We start from the raw sequence: 18,447 nt of genomic DNA, 5'->3' as shown, positions 1-18,447 counted from the left end.
GTCCTTCCATGAGTGGTGTGGGAGAAAGTAATGGGATCCAAGCCCATGGGTTCTGGGGAGAGGATGCTGGAAACAAATAGGTCGCTACCGATTGGGGGGAAGGTAGAGAAGGGAAAGGCGAAGAAAGAGCAGGGGTTACCAAAACCACGACGGACGAAGAGATGAGCGACGCCCGTTTCGTTCCGCTATTTTCCCCTCTGTGGCTGTAAGAGGGCAAAGAAAAACAGAGGGCGGGAAACGTTGCGGCGCGCGCGCGCGTGCAGCAAACGATATACCAAGACAAGCGAGGTCTCTTTTCCTTTTTTTTTACTCTACTTCTTCTGTTTTTTCCAAGAAAGTTTATTCGCGTGATGTGTTATCTTTGTTTTTGCAGGCGGCGTGGGAGAGGGGAGCAATGGCGGTCCCGGTTTCCTATGGGCAACGCAACGGTTGGATTTGTCTTGTCTGTCTATACCATACCAATACCGATATTGAAACGCGATTAACTTGAAAACAAAATATGATTCCATAATCTATTGATAACCGTGACACTAGTGATATAAAGCTTATACATATCGTAATAGTGAGGCGTAATTTGACCAAGTACCAAGCAAACGTGGGTGTGTTGTATCGAAAAAGGGGAACCACAGCAAGAGGGTAGCACGACATGCGGGAAGGAAGGCAGGCAACTGTCCAACTGGCATAGGGTAATATAATCGCCACGAGGGAATGAAGGGACGAAAAAGGAGGAAAGGAATCCTTTTGTGTCACCAATATAAATCATGCGGCATTCTTTTCGGGTAGCAAACATGGCAGAAAGCACCCGACACCACCAAGTAGCTAGGTAGGTGTAAGTGGTAAAAGATCAGACAGCCCTGCCCATACTAGGAATATGAATAGCTACACCTCGGAACGTTTACACACCACATACTCAGCATGGCGTTCGTCGGAACACTGTAAGATTACTATTCATGTTTTTGTGGTGATGAGCTTGGTGTTCGGAAGAAAGGGGGAGTGTCGAATACCTCTATGGAGTTAGATTGTTCTTACTCCTCACCTCTGATGGGAATGTTGCCCGTGTGCAACGGTGGGTAGTCTCGTGTGAATTTACCACAAGGACGTCCCAGAGTAGATCCTAGAAACAAAAAATGAGGACGAGAGTCACCATCGAGAACATCAAGCTTTTGAGGTTTCCTGAAAATGTGATGGCGATCACAAGGGATGGAAGCTAAGATGCTGCTGCATAGTATGCCGAGGGCTGGGCTGGGATGACGCGAGGAAGCTGAAGGTTGGAGGTTGTAGTCATGACTTGTTGAGATCGAGGTAGTGGACTATGATGGAGATGTTGAAGCTGTATTACCTATTTCTTTGTAAGTAGAGCGTTCAATAAACAACTGGGAAAGTCTGCTGCTAGGCCTCGTACCATTTGTATGATTGATCTTCCAGAGAATAACGAAGAGTCAAGTCCATTCATCTTAAAGCTATCGAGATGATACAATTACCCTTATGCGTTGTTCCTTCTTTTTCCCTCTTACTTCCATTTCCCTGTTTCGTTTGTATACAACAGAGGAGTTGAGATCTGAAATTTGAAGTTCGAAAAGTCATGTTCAAGAATGGCTCACTATGCTCATACGCTACGGCACCTTCTCTCTGTCTGATCCCATAGGATATCCGCAGGTCAAGAAAATGCAGCGCGGTAGGTATATGAATCTCAGACGGAGACAGGAGGAAAGAGGGGGACGATGTAGGTTGTCATAAAATCCATCTAACTCCGTCCTGTCTATTTGCAGTAGTACCGGTAGAATTTTAGATTGCGGGACGTATACTACACTTTGTTGGTAGGACGACGCTTGTTGTTGATAAGACTACACTGACTGGTATTCCTCGAAAAAGTGAAAAGAAAACGTCATGGGACTCGTTCATCCTGCACAAAAACTTACCTCCGCCAGTTTTCACTTGGAGTCATTGTATCAGATGTATCTTCTTTTTCCTTTCTCCTACTTACTGCTCGTCCTGAGTTTCCCAAGTCATTCATCATCAGGTACTTGGAAACCAGCGGAAAACCCAGTCCCTCCTCCCACACTATCGAGTAGCAACCACCTTCAAGAGGAAGGGCCAACACGCCGTTTCGTCGAGGACAGTCATCGACGACTTATAACATTCCATGTCAGGCTACATGCAAATGGTTTTACTCTCTCAACCTAGCATTGCTGGCAGTACTTGTCGTCTCAAGCCAACGATACCCTTATTGCCCCGGGAGAAGGAAAGGAGATGGACATGATAACAGAACGTCTGCTGCAACAGATCATCGTCACAACCATCATCTTGACATCCCTCACTTCCCCGGCCCGGTGAAAAAATCTCCACACCAGCCTGCCATTCACCCATTTTCACCATCGCCAGGTATCGCTATTGCATCCTCCGGATGTGACGCGAAGTTAAGTGACGCTCTCACGAGTCCTACGCCGAGTAGGTAATCACCGCTACCATCTTTTACCAACCTTCAGTTACCTTTTCTTCCCCTTCTTATTAGCACCAGCTTCGACTGCTGATCGGCAAGAAGAGGGGTAAGGTAAACTCTCTGAAGCGAGTCTACCTTCAAGGTTATTTTCAGATCTCAAAAGGGCTCCGAAGGCGTGCATACATAGGTAGAGGTACCCAACAACCTTGGGATGTTGAACTAACTGTTTGAGACTGGAAGTTCGACGTAGACAATTTTCCTTTGTTGAGTTTACTTGACATTCTCAATTTGGAGGAGAGGTCGTTGATCTAGTTCTGTATCAGCGGAAACCAACCCCCCAAATAATCGAATAAGCTCCCAGGATACATTGGGAAATCATTGTGAACAAAGGACCAAAAAGCGTTGTCGTCGGCATCCGCTGCTAGCGGCTAGGTACCCCCGACTGGTGTTATGGAGCCACTCAACAATAAAGTCGTCCAAAAAAAAAGCATGGAAAAAAGAATCATTTCGACGTGGGCCTGATTCGAACAGACGCTCCCGAAGGAACAAGATTTCTAGTCTTGCGCGTTAGACCACTCCGCCACCACGCCAGTTGATGATTGGTTGATGATAACTGCATTGAGAAGTTGGGATCATGAGTCAGACAGGGTGGTGCATGGGTACAACTTGCCAAACGACTTCTGGATGAGAAATGCATGTTCCTTTGCAGTGAAAACTAGGAATTGCAAGGAATTGATAGTGACTGTGACTCTGGTTTCATGCAAGTTGTGTTTTGCTTTGGTGCCTTCAACGCGTTGGAAGGTTCCGATATTGAAAACTGGGGTATCTCTATTTGGCGATCGTAAGAAATGAAATTGTGTTGCATGGTGCTGTCCTTCCTTGTGGTGGTAAGGGAGACGCCATCCATACAACAATGATAGGCAAGCGACCAATGGATGACTGGAGATCGTGCCACGCTCACGTCTTCCCCGCCTGCGCCATCCTCGCCCTCCTTGCCTCCTCCTCCCTGCGCATCTCGCTCCTGGCCAAGAAATCCTGCCTCGCAGCAAACGAGTCCTTGGACTTGCCGGCCAGTTCGAGCTCGTCCTTGAGGCCCATCTTGTCGACCGCCACTGCCCAGTCCATCTTGCTCTTCTCGACCGTGTTGAGCTTCTTGGCCTTGTTGCCCGTGGCTTCGCGAGCCTGCAGGCGGGAGGCCATGCTCAGGTTGAGGTCGGAACGATGCGCCGAGTTGGCGTCGGTGATGGGCTCGAAGACGGACCGGAAAGCTTTTCGGGGCATGCGCTTGGCAGAGGAGGACTCGTCCTCGGCGGCTGTTTCGCCGTCGGCTGGAGCGTTCTCTCCGAGAGAGGCGAGATAGAGTTTTGCTTCGGCAGAATCGCGGGCGACGAGCTTTTCTTCAGTGTGGACTTTGCCGGCGAAGTTGTAGGTTCTCTTGATCTTTATGAGGTCGGAATCGGGATCTTTCGCCTTGGCTGTTTCTGGCTGCTGGGATGACGATTTCGCGATGTCACGGTTCGCTGCATCGGCGCTTTCGTCTGGTTTCGCTGTACTTGTTCGTGGTATGACCGGCTCGCTGATCATTTGCGCCCAAAGGGCATCGACGTCGATTGTAACAGGTCCGCTGGCGGCGGCTGTTGAACGTTTCTCCTTTCTGCCATTGTCGTTAATGACCAGGACCCAAAGGGAAGAGGATTGATGTGAAAACATACTCAACGGCGCGTTGGCTGCGCGTCTTGATGAGACCGCCCTCGCCAGTTTCCTCATCGTCGGCAGCATTTTTTGTCTTTGTTTTCTTTTGACGTTTCTCCCCCTTCTTTATTATAGCTTCATCTCCGGAATTGTCATAACCAGCGTCTTCCGCCTCGTCAATGGCAGCGCGTTTCCTCTTCTCAGGTTTCGATTTCTCGGCATCGTCACCGGCTTCTTCGTCGTCATCGTCGGATATTGACGATTCTTCCGCGGCTTCGGCAGTTTCTGGGGCGAAGTCGGAGTCTTCCTCTGACGCGTAGTCTTCTGCGAGAAGTTCCAGTGTTGGCGGCATCTTGATATCTCTCGATTGTAATAGTCTGGTCTTCCTCAAGCTATTCGCGTAAAATCCTCGTTGCCGTATGTGTCGTCGTTCCAGGAATGGTTCCTCTTCCAAGTATCGTGGGCCGGAATATCAAAGTGGAAAAGTGATGAAGGGAATAAGGACGGGATCCATGTCTTTGTCCGATCGACTGCAGCGTGACAGTGGAAACACAAACGCCCTGTTAGCGGCCAATAGGGCACCTTGCCGTCACGCCGCCGCTGTTCGGCTCAAGCTCCCCCGCATCACGCCCACACCTTCCTTGATGTCCCGCTGAGAACGCCCCGCAACCGGGAACCTTTTTAGAGTTGCTATCATCCGATGACAAGATGGATCTGCCCCTGACGATGTTGTCAACCACACCACTGGGACATGATGTTCAGGTTCAGAAAGGCCGCTATCACGAAAATGGAAAACTGGTGATGCCGTACTCTCCAATAAACCTGGCGATATCCAATAGGGTATTTCTGGTTAAACCAAAAACCACCCCGCCGGTTACACGTAGCCTAGGGTGCCTACGGAGCAAGGATGAATTACCTAGCTGCCTCGTGGCGCAGTGTGAGGCGGCATTCCATTCGGAGTCCGGAGTTGTCGTGAAGATCGGACTGATTAGCTTGGGTTGGTTACTGTCGGGATCTTGAAAAGAGTATATAAGGGTAGAGATAGCTTGTCGGCCCCGTTTCAGTCTATAGTCTTGTTCTTTACGCTACTTTCTACAGGATGTGTCCAAAAGGCAACATCACACTGAACATGTCGTCGTCATCTGCTCTGAGTCTTGAAGAGAAGGAACACTTCCTCGCCCATGGCTGGGTCAAGTAGGTGTCATGTCACCATACCAGCTGTTCAACCTCGTTCGAGGTACTGACCATGCCAGGATCCCGGCTGCCTTCACGCAGCAGAGAGCACAGGAGATCATCGCCAATGTCTGGACGAGACTAGGAATGGATCCAAACGACAAGTCCACCTGGAACAAAGAACGTGTCAACATGCCCTCACACATGGAGTTCGACGCTGCAGATTTTGCTCCTCGTGCCTGGGCAGCCATCAGCGAGCTTTGCGGCGGCGAGGATAAGATCGCGAACTGGTCCAAGAAGTGGAAGGACTCCCTTATCGTCAACCTGGGCACACCACAGAAAGAAGGGAAGCCAGTCCCCCCGCAAAAGCTGGACAATTGGCACGTCGATGGTGACTTCTTCGTCCACTACCTCGACAGCCCGGAGCAGGGCCTGCTCGTCATTCCTCTCTTCACCGATATCATGCCCGAGGGCGGCGGGACCATGATCTGTCCGGAGGCAATCCCTATCCTCGCCAAACACCTGTACGAGCATCCCGAGGGTGTCTCGCCACGCATGGCACCCCGCGGCGATGCCGAGTTCAAGCAAGAGCAGCATCTCAACTGGTTCAACAACACGGCCAAGGGTTGCACCCAGTTTGTCGAGGCAACAGGCAAGGTCGGAGACGTGTACTTACTTCATCCGCTGATGCTGCACTCGGCCTCCAGCAACGCGAAGAGGAACGTCCGCATCATTACCAACCCGCCAGTAGCGCTGAAGCAGCCGTTCAACTTTGATAGGGAGGACGGCCACTATTCACTCGTCGAGCAGGTAACGTTGCGGGCTCTTGGAAAAGACCGTCTGGAAGGCTGGAAGATTACCAGGCCAAGAGAACAGATTGTCCCGGAGAGAGTCAGGATCCAGGAGAGGATGAAGCAGGAGGAGCTGGCGAGGTTGGAGGCTTTGAAGAAGGCGGCCGGCCCGGGAGCATCACAGGGTGTACAGGCGGCGGCATGATATTTTGCGGACTTTGTGCGTTCCTGTACGATTTTCTAGTAGGACAGCTTATGTCAAAGTCAACATGAAGAAGTTGGAGACATGGGATGATGAAACTGCAAAAAAGAACCTCGATGGCCGGCAATTTATCTTTCAATTTGCAAGTACACTGTAACAATCCGGGGTAGCGTCACAGCTCCCGCACCGCCTGGACCCTGAAATGCACGCCAAGAAACAGTGGAGCTGTTAGGCAACTTGATGATCTCAACGTCCGACCGAGGTGTCGTTTCAACACACTTTTTTGCTCCTTACAACCACCAATTCTTTCCGTATCCTCACACCGGCACAATGAGCGATAGCGACAGTGATGACTACCTGGTTGAGCAACCGCAACTTGCCCCAGATGACCCCATGCGCGCCTATGTGCCGCTGTCCTTTGGCAAAACAAGCAGAGAAGCCAATATCGCGGCGCAGATAGAAAGGGCGAGGCGACAGGTAGAGACACCAGCAGCGCCAAAGAAAGGCGACCGCAAGAAGGATGACGATAGTGACAATGACAGCGACGATGATGATGATGACGACGACGACTCAGAGGACGAGTCCGAAGACGAGAGCGATCGATTCCCCGTATCCCACGAGCTTGTACTCAAGACACACGAACGCGCCGTGACAAGCGTGTCCTTGGACCCGGCCGGCGGTCGACTTCTTACGGGTTCCCTCGACGGGACAATCAAGCTGCATGACTTTTCTGCCATGACGCCAACAACACTACGGGCCTTCCGGAGCGTTGATCCGTGGGAGTCCAACAAGTCATCAGCTACCACCGACTCGCACCCGATTCAACGCGCCGAGTTCTGCCCTACTTCGGGCAGCCACTTTCTCTGCGTGACAGCGCATCCCCAAGCCAAGATCATGTCGAGGGATGGCGATATCTTGACAGAGTTTGTCAAGGGCGATATGTATCTTCGCGACATGCACAATACAAAGGGTCACGTCGGAGAGATTACAACAGGCACATGGCATCCCAGCGACCCCAACCTTTGCGTTACTGCTGGCTCGGACAGTACGCTAAGAATTTGGGACGTCAACAACAAGAGAAGCCAAAAAGAGGTGATTGTTTTCAAATCGAAAGCTGCGGGATCGGCTGGTCGGACAAGAATGACATCGGTGGTATGGGGTGCCTCTACCCAGGGGAGCAATCCGGTTCTGGTGGCGGCCGCTCTGGATGGTTCGTTGGTCATGTACAGCGGTAACGGTCCCTTCACGCGACCAGCGGCAGAAATTCGCGAAGCACACAAGCCAGATACATGGACAGGCGGTATCGATATCAGCGCGGATGGAAGAATGGTGGTTACAAGAGGAGGTGACGGCTTGATCAAGCTATGGGACACGCGCAAGTTCAAAGAGCCTCTCGTCAAGGTCGAGCACCCGTCAACATCGGATCGCTTCCCAATGGCCAACATTCGATACTCTCCGGACTCGCGATCGATCATCACTGGTTCTGCATCCGGCCACCTCCACATCCTCAACCCGGGCAACCTCAGACCGGAACATGTTACGCCCATCACGCCCGGGATACCAATCATCGTCGTCGAATGGCACCCCAAGCTCAACCAAATCATTACCGGTTCCGCCAACGCTGAGACCCGCATTCTCTTCAACCCCGAAAAATCCTTCCGCGGTGCTGTTGAAGTCATGTCCCGCGCGCCCAAGAAGCGACACATTGACGACGACCCCAACCTCACGATGGACCAGAGCCTCGGCCTCTCCGCCGACTCCATCGTCACCCCCGGGGCCTCGGTACCGAAGCCCAAGGGGAAGCGTGGCGGCGGCACCGGCAGCGGGACTAGAGGCCCCCAGGTGCAGCAGATCACGCCCTTTATGCGCAGCCAGCCGGACGAAAAACACATCTCGGAGAACATCCCGCTCAGCAAAATGTTGCACGAGGACCCCCGAGAGGCGCTGCTCAAGTATGCGGAGGTGGCTAAGAAGGACCCCATGTTTACCAAGGCGTGGAAGGAGACGCAGCCGGTTACGCAGTATGCGGATGTGAGTGAGGGAGAGGAGGAGGAGGGGGAGGGGCCGGATCGGAAGAAGGTTAAGAGGTAATTCTACATGTATAACGTTGTGTTGCGCATATAGAGAGATATAGTCCTCTTACCGGAGTTTGGTATTTTCTTTTTTTTTTCCTTTTGGGGGTTTTTAAATTCAGAGGAGTCATCATTATGATCATTGAAAGGCAGCCTGACGTAAAGAAAATAGGACCCTTCTGATGGGGATTCATTGATACCAAAGATGTCCAGTCAGGTCAACTAGCTGGCTGCCGGTACCTAAGATTGTGCCAGTCACAAAACATATTGCATGTGGATCATGATACCGTAGAAATGTCATCTGTGTTTGTTTACATCCACTCAGGGGTACGATACGGTCCTTTGTTGTCTCCAAACGAATGCCATGGACAGGAATGAGACTGGACGGAAACCTCTCTAGTGGCAGTGATTTGACAATGGACTATGCGACTAGAACTACAATCTACACAAAAAGCCTAGGCTCGAGTATCTTGGCCAATGGCAAATGCTAGGTCCATGCGCCCAGACCCGAGACAGCGATTGGCTGTTCCAAGTTTGCTCGGTATCGCCGCTAAACCCTCAATGGCTAGATTTCTGCACGGGTCAGGGAGAGTCGAATGCATGAAACCGGATTGAGTTGCAAAAAGCGACCGAGCGTATCTTATCTTCAGTTGCCAGCCAGATTTTGCGCGTGGAGTCCCGTCTCTGGCTGGACACGAGCATTGGCCACATGGATCCACTCTGCCAGCTTTTGCCGGGCAGGCAGGCGAACTGGCACTGGACACTGCCACTCTGGCTGCTGTTTCTGCCTGCTGGCTCTGTCTGCGCGCTCCCACGTCGCCCGCAGCCGCTGCCTTTCACACACAGAGCCAGTCTGTCTGTCTCTGCCGACCTGACCGACCGACCGTGACCTCTCTCCATCACTTTCCAACCAAGCCAGTTGGACGCGAAGGCTTGTGCATCAAAAAAATCACCACTCTCCCCTGCGACTCATTGAGGCCATCAGGAAACCGCCGACAAAAAACGGGACCACTCAATCCCCGGCGCATCCCACTCGCACCCGGCCGCCACCCCCAACGCGCCGCCCGCGATTGCCATTCCGGCTTTTTTCCTTCATCTTGTCCGACCTTCCTTCAGTCAGTTCAGTAGAGCCAGAGGTTCAAGGGAGGGCCTGCCTCTAGTCTACAGTCTCCAGTGCACTCACTACCAGTCTACCCTCTGATTTTGCCGCCCCCGACCGTCCGCTTCTCTCCCCCCACTGCCCACTCTACCAGCACCAACCTGGTTTTGGCTCTGGCCTTTTGGCGTGGCGTGCAACTGGGACTCTCTTAACAATTCCTGCTCTACGGTCGCAGAGTCTATCAACCACCGACAATTTACGCAGCCACTCAATACTGGGATATCAGATTCCACTTTCCACGGCAACCAACCCACCACCACCACCACCACACCACCATACGGCAAGAAGATCATCGGATCCAGATAGTCTCTTAGCACCACGGCAACGGGACCAACGGTTGTGGACTGGACCATCTTCCGGACCATCTCGCTTCAGCCATCTCGTCCAACAACGACGGCTGAACCACAGCACAGGTTGATAACCACCGCCCTCGACGCTCGGTGAAGCCACCCTTGCTCGTCGCACACACCTCGACGACGCGAACCGACGACTGTCCACCGCGCATCGTCTATCCGTCGTCTGGACTTTTGCATACCACTCAGACAGACATTGCCGCAGCTTTGCATTCTTGCCTCTCCATTCCCCAGTAATTGCAGTCCATCCCTAGGACACAGCTTGTCACTCGCTGCTCTTTTTTTTCTTTTTTCCTTTGCCTGACGACACGTCCTGGTCACGTCCACCAAGGTGTTTTCGCGGCGCACCCCACTGCGACTATCATCGTCTATGGATATGCGCCGACAGTGACATCTGCCGGCAGCCATTGAATTCACTTCTCCCGACGGTCTCGATAGCCTCGATAACGCCTCTACTTTTCTACTCCCACCATGGCGGGTGTTCAAATGCCTGCTGCCGTTGCGCAGCACCCGCAAATGGTGATGGCTGCCAACATGAGCGGCCAGCAGGTTCAGGAAGTTTATGCGGTATGCTTTTCTCTTGGTCGCATCAGGGTATCCCACTGCGATTCTGTGATGGTCTCAAGCTAACTTCCAACAGCGCTACCAGCAATTGAAGAAGCAGGGCGTCCCTCAAAACGATCCCGAGTTTATGAAGCTCCACAACATCATCCTGGCCGTATCCCGCAGACAGCAGCAGCAACAGCAGCAACAGCAGATGCAACGACAACAACAACAACAACAACATCAACAACAACAACAGATGGCAGGCGGTGCCGTCAACGGAGGTCAGCCTGGCCGTGCCCCCGGACCCCAGCAGACAGACGGTGTCTCTGGAGCTCAAGTTCCAAAGACGCCTGCTGCTAAGCCTGTCGGTATGCCAACTGGCCAGCCACAAGGAGGTGTCCCCTACACAAAGGCTCAGATTCAATTGCTCAAGGATCAAATAAAGGCTTTCCAAGCGCTAAGTCGGAACCAGGGCGTCCCAGCTGCCCTTCAAAAACAACTTTACGAGTTCAGGGCTCGGCGCAACTCTGCCCAGGTTGCGCAAGCGGCATCCAACGCGTCTGCTGCTCAGACTAACTCCAGTACACCAACCCAAGACACCCCCAAGACCGGCAGCTCCAACGGTCAGGAGGAGGCTGATTCAACACCAAAGGCGCGTGAGCTCAAGACAGTCAAGCTGCCACTAGAAGCAGGATTGGTTAAAAACAGCATCAACTACCTCGAACATGGGCGCCGCAAGAACCGCCTTATCATCCCTGGCATTTTTCCCACGGGTGTTGATTTCGAGCAGCTGAGAGCAGACCGTGAGAAGATAGTGTTCAATCGCATGAGCGCCCGCTATGCCGAGCTCAAGAGCCTCCCGGGTAACCTGGCGCATTGGGACACAAGTAAAGATGAAGTCGTCGCCGATGACACGGCTAAGCGCAAGGCCATTATCGAGATGAAGAAGCTGGCTTTGTACTCCAAACAGCGAGCGCTGAGGGATAAGGTTGGGAAACAAATGCTACACTATGATAACCTTGCGATGACGACAAATAGGACAATGTACCGCCGCATGAAGAAGCAGAGTGTTAGGGAAGCCCGGGTTACCGAGAAGCTTGAGAAGCAGCAACGTGACGCGCGCGAGAATAGAGAACGCAAGAAGCACGTCGAGTTTCTGCAAGCGGTTCAAAACCACAAGGTGGAGATACAAAACGTCGCCTCAATTCAGCGTAACAAGCTGCAGAAGATGGGTCGTCTCATGTATGCGCATCACTTCAACATCGAGAAGGAGGAGCAAAAGAGGGTGGAAAGGACGGCCAAGCAGCGTCTGCAGGCCCTCAAGGCCAACGACGAAGAAGCTTATCTCAAGCTGCTCGACCAGGCCAAGGATACTCGTATTACTCACCTTCTCCGCCAGACCGACGGTTTCCTTCATCAGCTCGCCTCGTCGGTTCGTGCACAACAGCGCGAGGCCGCCGAGCGTTATGGCGACGATTTGCAAAACATCCCAGAAGAGGAGAGCGATGTGGACGAGGACGAAGAAAGTAGCCGGAAGATCGACTACTATGCCGTTGCGCACAGAATCAAGGAAGAGGTCACAGAACAAGCCAGTATTCTGGTCGGTGGTACTCTCAAGGAGTACCAGCTCAAGGGTCTGCAGTGGATGTTGTCGCTCTACAACAACAACCTCAACGGTATCTTGGCCGACGAAATGGGTCTCGGAAAGACTATTCAGACAATCAGTTTGGTCACGTATCTCATCGAGAAAAAGCAGCAGAATGGACCGTACCTGGTTATTGTTCCGCTCAGTACGCTCACCAACTGGAACCTCGAATTCGATAAGTGGGCGCCATCCGTTGCCAAGATCGTCTACAAAGGTCCTCCCAACACCCGCAAGCTGCAGCAGGAGAAGATCCGTCGTGGGGAATTCCAGGTTTTGCTCACGACATACGAGTACATCATCAAGGATCGCCCGCTGTTGAGCAAGATCAAGTGGTTCCACATGATCATTGATGAAGGACATCGTATGAAGAACGCTAACTCGAAGCTGAGCGCCACCATCCAGCAGTTCTACAGCACCCGATTCCGCTTGATTCTCACCGGTACTCCCTTGCAAAACAACCTTGCCGAGCTGTGGTCCATGCTCAACTTCGTCCTGCCGAACATCTTCAAATCAGCCAAGACCTTTGATGAATGGTTCAACACTCCTTTCGCCAACACGGGTGGGCAGGACAAGATGGAACTCACAGAAGAAGAGCAGATTCTTGTCATTCGTCGTCTGCACAAGGTGCTGCGGCCATTCTTGCTGCGTCGTCTCAAAAAGGATGTCGAAAAGGATCTGCCAGACAAGACAGAAAAGGTTATCAAGTGCAAGTTTTCGGCCCTGCAGCAACGTCTGTACAAGCAAATGGTTACCCACCAAAAGATTCTTGTCAGCGACGGAAAGGGAGGCAAGACTGGTGCCCGTGGTTTGAGCAACATGATCATGCAGCTCCGCAAGCTCTGCAACCATCCATTTGTGTTTGACGAAGTCGAGAACCAAATGAACCCGACCAACACCAGCAACGACCTGCTGTGGAGAACAGCCGGTAAGTTTGAGCTTCTGGACCGTGTGCTGCCCAAGTATAAGGCAACGGGCCATCGTGTCCTGATGTTCTTCCAAATGACCGCTATTATGGACATTATGGAGGATTTCCTCAGGTTCCGTGGCATTCAGTACCTCCGTCTTGACGGTACAACCAAGGCGGAGGACCGTTCCGAGCTCTTGAGGCTTTTCAACGCTCCTGACTCGCCTTACTTCATGTTCCTTCTCTCTACCCGTGCCGGTGGTTTGGGTCTCAACTTGCAGACTGCCGATACAGTCATTATTTACGACTCGGATTGGAACCCTCATCAGGATTTGCAGGCTCAGGATCGTGCTCATCGTATCGGTCAGAAGAACGAAGTGCGTATCCTGCGTCTTATCAGTTCGGCCTCGGTGGAAGAAAAGATCTTGGAGCGTGCCAGATTCAAGCTCGACATGGACGGCAAGGTCATTCAGGCCGGTCGTTTCGATAACAAGTCGTCCGAAACCGATCGTGATGCCATGCTCAGGACTCTGCTTGAGACGGCAGACATGGCGGAGGTTGGTGAGCAGGAAGAGATGGATGACGAGGAACTCAACATGATTTTGGCCCGTAACGAAGATGAGTTGGTCACGTTCCAGCAGCTTGATGATGAAAGAGCTCGCGATCCGCTCTATGGTACGGCGCCGGGATGTAAGGGTATCCCTCGCCTCATGGCTGAGAAGGAACTGCCCGATATCTACCTTCAAGAAGGCAATCCGATTGAGGAAGAAGAAGCGGTCTCTCTCGGTCGTGGAGCTCGTGAGCGCACAAAGGTCAAGTACGACGATGGTCTTACAGAAGAGCAGTGGCTCATGGCAGTTGACGATGACGATGATTCGCCGGAGGCTGCGGCAGCCCGCAAAGCGGCACGTAAGGAACGCCGTGAACAAAACAGGCTCAAGAAGATGGCAATCCTCAACAATGCTTCCGGTTCCGTGGATGCCTCACCAAGTGTAAGTCGGGCTAGTACTGAGGAGGTGGAGGTCGCCCCGCCGACACCCAAGAAGCGTGGTCGTAAGCCTGGCAGCAAGAATCTCGAAAAGCGCCCTAGGGAGGATGGTGATGATGAACCTCCTGTCACCAAGAAGCGTCGCGGACCTGGTGGCCGGCCCAAGGCGGTGTCGAACGGAGACAGTCGCATGTCAGCAGAAATGCGCACTAAGCTGCAGCAGAGCATGAGGCGGATCTTTGATGGGTTGATGAACCTTGAAGTGGAGGATGACGAGCCTGCCGAGCAGCTAGATGGTGACAAGGACGAGGACGAAGGCCCACCCACCAGGCTGATTATTGGTCCTTTCGTCAAGCTGCCGCCTAAGCGTGAATGGCCGGATTACTACCTCATGATTACGAACCCGATTTGCATGAAGGATATCGAAAAGAAGATGAAGAAGGAGGACTACCACTCACTTTCGGATATGCGGAAGGACTTGGAGTTGTTGGTGAGGAACTGCAGGACGTTCAACGAGGAGACATCCATGATTTGCATAGATGCAAACAGGATAGAGGTATGTTGTTCCCACCCTTGGTCACTTAGGTAATTGTTTACTAACAACCATTTCTCAGGCTCACTTCAAGGATCAATTCGAGAAGGAGCTGAATGATCACCCCGAACTCCGCACCCTCGAGGACCCCTCCTCCTCAACCTTTTCCGTAGGAGCATCCTCAACAAAGGACGGCTCAGTCGCCCCATCCACCATCACCAACTTCACTGAGACTCCGCAACCATCGTCGGCACCTCCCGTGCTAGCGCCAGCACCGACCCAACCGACCAGGATCAAGCTCGTGTCTAGCTCAACGTCTTACAACAACGCCGCTTCCTCGTCCAGCGCAATGACATCAGCCGTGAACAGCATGAGTGTCAGCCAGGTGATGAACGGTACCAGCGCGGCGGACAGCGAAGCCGGAGATGAAGATTAGCGGGCTTATTAGCGTCATCGCCAGCGTCAGCGTGAGTGGCGGTCTCGTGTGGAGAGCAGTAGTAGTAGCCATTTCGATGATAGCGGTGATGATGATTACCCATCGGAAGAAGAATAAACAAGTGTTCAGCATCAGTGTAGGAAGGAGATGAAATGGTGGGTGGATGGGAGCATACAAAACAGTAGACTACAGGTAGTGGTCACTACGTAGTAGTCCTTGTATACATGACCTACAATACGAAACTCCCCGTGCGGACGGACGGACAGACATACATATGGTACGGCATGGCATGGCAAGAAAAGAGAATTAAACTTAAAGCAGAAGCGAAGACGAAAGGAGAAAGATGAAAGACGTGGTATGTATGACATTCAGGTTTTTCGGCTTATTCGGTTGTTTCGGTAACAGGATGGATGGATGGGGGTTGAATGGATTTTAGGTATCATGGCATTGACATAGGATACTATTATACTAAAGACGTTATGTTATGCTTATGGTTTCGACTTGATGCCTTGGTTGACTGGCTGAATCATGTTGGGGAGGCAACCGTGAGGTTATTAGTATATGTATGGAGTAATTCGTGACAACACAACTCTCGACGGTCCGCTCATCTATCTTCCTTGGTTCTTTTCTCGTAGGTAACCGAGTTTCCGTGCTACGATCGGCCAGTTGACTTGCTTACCTTTGCTTGATGTGTTATCTAGCAGGCGGAGAAACTCACTCGATATGCTTACCGTGTCTTTTTTTTTTTTTTTTTTTTTTTTTGACTGATCCTGTGTGGATGTGTGTTCTCAATTGGAAGATGTGACTACCTTCCCATCTGTCTGGCCGCTGTTCTTCGGAGGATGGGTGAGTTTACGCGCCCCCCGAGTCAGAGATTAATTCGTACCTCCCTTTCATTCCGTTTGTCACTTTTGTTTACCTTGTATCTACAGACCTTCCATACTACAATCAGATCTCTTCTCTCTGGCTTGAGGCTCGCCCGGATTCTAGTTACTTGTACGCCGTCCGCCTTTGATATCGACAGCCATAGATTCGTGACTTGTTGTGGCGCGTGTCTGCTGGTGAGGAAGGTGACAGAGGGATGCATGATGGATGAGAAACAGATTATCATGAGATCAAACAGTTACTTGGAACCATCTCTCTATTCCCCGTTAGACATCATTCATATCCTTCCTACATTGATTGTGTTTTTGATATCTCCTTTCAGCCTACGAAAAAAAAAACACAAATGGGTAATACACCGACAGCTGAAAACATCTTTGTTGCTAAACGACAGACACCCAAAAAAGCCTCTTGGTACTTTCGGAAGGAAACACTGACAACAAAAATAGAAAGAAAAAAGAATTGTAAAGGGAGGAAGGGGGAGGAGAGAGAGACAAAAAGAAAGAAATCCATAAAAAAAATAAGAAATGCCTACTACAGGAATCGAACCTGTGATCTTTGCATGTCGAGACAATGACCCACTTCTTTGGGAGTTACCCGCAGATGGTGGACAAGGTTATACAAGTGCAACGCATTAGCCACTATGCTAAGCAGGCAATTCACCTTGCTTGGTGGTTATTTGTTGGGTAGTGGTATTTGGACTTTACTTTATGTATAGCCAAACATTACAGTTTCCCGACACGGGCAGAACATGGAAACTTTAAGCCCCCATCATCATTACTAGAGAGGTACCTTCAAGTTGCTTGAACTAACAATAAAAACAACGAATGTTACAAAGGACCTTGAAACGAACGACGATTATCTAGAATTTGGAAGGAATACTATGATACTACGACCGTGATTAAAAGAAAGAAATCGGGTAGGAACTAAACTGGGGTATATCCTTTGTTTCTTTATTAGGCATGTATCGCACTGCCATCTTGTTATTCACCCACTTCAACTTACACGTCCTTCCTATGTACCTCTCTCTACCAAGCTTCCACTCAGCTTGCGTTTCCCGTCCTCCTCCCACCACACCACACCATCACACCATCACTTCCATATTTCACATCACTCACGCACTCATACATGCTCCCCAACCCACTAAAGTTCCAATTTGAAATTGGGTTTACGGCCTCCTTATTGGATAAGACACATTCTGTTTAAACAAAAAGCAGAAAATAACCACCCTGCAGCCAACCATCACATTCCTCCAATAAACACCTGCAGTTACCGTTCGGTGATACCTAGATACTTTTCAGCGCGAACGCTAGCAAGGACGACGACATGGGCGTGTATACATACATACCTACCTCTACCTCTGTAAGTACCTATTATTATGCAGTACAAGTAGTGCCAACAAGACCTTCGCTCAGTTCCAACCCATCCAGATCCGTTCTGTGCTTTTGGCGGTGTAGACACTGCGATGAAATGCGATGAGAAATGCGGCTGAAATATATGCATGCTGCAGCAGCAGGACAAGGGAACATCACCCACTCACCACTCACCACTCACCGGCACTCAATTAGTTTCGAGTCTAGATCCATACGGCTCGCCCGCCTTGATCAAATTATGACAAGGTTCTCTCTCGTAGCTTGGTTCTGGATTGCGACCAAGCGGTAGGTATCTAAGAATCCTGTATTAGATGGGGGAAGGCACCAACGACGACAATGAAGCACCCAACGGATTGTCACATGTCCGTTCGCATCTCTCTCTGCCGCTTTAGAGATCCTGCTTGCTTAGTTACTTGGGAAATTCCTGGCGCTATAACTTACCCAACTTGTGTTGTCAAAAGAGGGCTTTCGCAATGATAATATACGATCTCTTTTGGACCTAAACCCGTAAGTATGCCCGTCCACCCACCCAATTTCCCTACACATATGATGGTTCGGCAATGCCCGTACTGATTTCTCCCATGGGCAGTTCCCTTTTGTTCGATATGGCCGCATATATCTATCTCGGTTTCATCAACTGTCTCGCGACCAACACAAATACACGTGCGACCTAGCTTACATACTTCGCACACAATCCCCGAAGATCAAAGCCCTCCAAGGCAAATTAAGGAGGTTCTAGACTAACGATAAGCAGCCGATAAAAATGCTATAAATTTGTTCTTGGTACAAATTGGGAGGTGTTTGGGTTTGCTTGTGTCTCCCTCTAGGAAAAAAAATCCCCACACTCCAGCATATAAAGAGGCCAACCAAGTGGCCGCGTGACAACCGAAGAGAAGTAAAGAAGTAAAGTAATAACAGAATATAAACAACAATGACAACATGGTGGTATAAGAATTCGCAAACTGGTGGTATATGGTGTGCAGCAAACTCCATGACGCCATCAAAATTCGACAAAAACCAAAGGGGCTGGTTGGCAAACACCCCGCTGAAATCATAAAAAAACGGATCGACGACGAAAATAGTCGCAAAGAAGAAAGGGTTACAAACAATGAAAGGGGGTAAAAATGAGGGAAGGTTTTGGCAAGGGGGGAAGTGACATGCGGTAAAAGGGGTTGAAGTCCCGCAACGACAGCTGCAAGCTTTGGTCGTTTTCCCTCGCTTGCCTGAGAAAAATCGAGACCTCCGATGCTTGTGATGAA

At 50.9% G+C, this 18,447-nt stretch overlaps 4 protein-coding genes and 2 non-coding genes across 6 annotated transcripts; 3 read left to right on the top strand and 3 right to left on the bottom strand.

Annotated features, from left to right (window-relative positions):
* Positions 1-2,948: 2,948 nt before the first annotated feature.
* Positions 2,949-3,030, bottom strand: B0T23DRAFT_t129. The gene has a single exon. It is a non-coding gene; the product is annotated as a tRNA-Ser (tRNA).
* A 237-nt stretch (positions 3,031-3,267) lies between these two features.
* B0T23DRAFT_108919 (SWR1-complex protein 5) lies at positions 3,268-4,662 on the bottom strand. The gene is made up of 2 exons (XM_062831831.1): positions 4,153-4,662; positions 3,268-4,094 (listed from the first exon to the last, which is right to left on the bottom strand). The coding sequence occupies exons 1-2, from the start codon at positions 4,482-4,484 to the stop codon at positions 3,398-3,400; spliced, it is 1,029 nt and encodes a 342-aa protein (XP_062693894.1). The 5' UTR covers positions 4,485-4,662; the 3' UTR covers positions 3,268-3,397.
* Positions 4,663-5,261: 599 nt separating this feature from the next.
* Positions 5,262-6,301, top strand: B0T23DRAFT_312788 (uncharacterized protein; the record flags this gene model as incomplete). Its single annotated transcript, XM_062834704.1, has 2 exons — positions 5,262-5,326; positions 5,386-6,301. The coding sequence occupies 2 exons, from the start codon at positions 5,262-5,264 to the stop codon at positions 6,299-6,301; spliced, it is 981 nt and encodes a 326-aa protein (XP_062693893.1).
* Positions 6,302-6,564: 263 nt separating this feature from the next.
* B0T23DRAFT_376620 (WD40-repeat-containing domain protein) lies at positions 6,565-8,763 on the top strand. The gene has a single exon (XM_062836977.1). It carries the CDS (start codon positions 6,629-6,631, stop codon positions 8,387-8,389), a length of 1,761 nt encoding a protein of 586 aa, XP_062693892.1. The 5' UTR covers positions 6,565-6,628; the 3' UTR covers positions 8,390-8,763.
* A 1,361-nt stretch (positions 8,764-10,124) lies between these two features.
* On the top strand, positions 10,125-14,999 carry B0T23DRAFT_108875 (SNF2-family ATP dependent chromatin remodeling factor snf21). The gene is made up of 3 exons (XM_062831830.1): positions 10,125-10,449; positions 10,523-14,521; positions 14,580-14,999. Exons 1-3 carry the CDS (start codon positions 10,354-10,356, stop codon positions 14,931-14,933), a joined length of 4,449 nt encoding a protein of 1,482 aa, XP_062693891.1. The 5' UTR covers positions 10,125-10,353; the 3' UTR covers positions 14,934-14,999.
* A 1,344-nt stretch (positions 15,000-16,343) lies between these two features.
* Positions 16,344-16,471, bottom strand: B0T23DRAFT_t128. Its single transcript has one exon. It is a non-coding gene; the product is annotated as a tRNA-Thr (tRNA).
* Positions 16,472-18,447: the final 1,976 nt, after the last annotated feature.

This window comes from Neurospora hispaniola, assembly GCF_033458365.1.
Source record: "Neurospora hispaniola strain FGSC 10403 chromosome Unknown B0T23scaffold_3, whole genome shotgun sequence".
Classification (NCBI taxonomy): domain Eukaryota; kingdom Fungi; phylum Ascomycota; class Sordariomycetes; order Sordariales; family Sordariaceae; genus Neurospora; species Neurospora hispaniola.
The sequence above is the reverse complement of the archived record's forward strand: the minus strand, read 5'-3'. Positions and strand labels throughout refer to the sequence as shown.

What these genes read in the sequence shown, in the direction of transcription:
- B0T23DRAFT_108919 (XM_062831831.1), bottom strand. Translation starts at nt 4,484, where the DNA reads ATGCCGCCAACACTGGAACTTCTCGCAGAAGACTACGCGTCAGAGGAA. An exon ending in CGCAGCCAACGCGCCGTTGA is followed by an intron (nt 4,095 to 4,152) that starts GTATGTTTTCAC and finishes CGACAATGGCAG; the next exon opens with AAAGGAGAAACGTTCAACAG.
- B0T23DRAFT_376620 (XM_062836977.1), top strand. Translation starts at nt 6,629, where the DNA reads ATGAGCGATAGCGACAGTGATGACTACCTGGTTGAGCAACCGCAACTT.
- B0T23DRAFT_108875 (XM_062831830.1), top strand. Translation starts at nt 10,354, where the DNA reads ATGGCGGGTGTTCAAATGCCTGCTGCCGTTGCGCAGCACCCGCAAATG. An exon ending in AGGTTCAGGAAGTTTATGCG is followed by an intron (nt 10,450 to 10,522) that starts GTATGCTTTTCT and finishes AACTTCCAACAG; the next exon opens with CGCTACCAGCAATTGAAGAA. An exon ending in TAGATGCAAACAGGATAGAG is followed by an intron (nt 14,522 to 14,579) that starts GTATGTTGTTCC and finishes ACCATTTCTCAG; the next exon opens with GCTCACTTCAAGGATCAATT.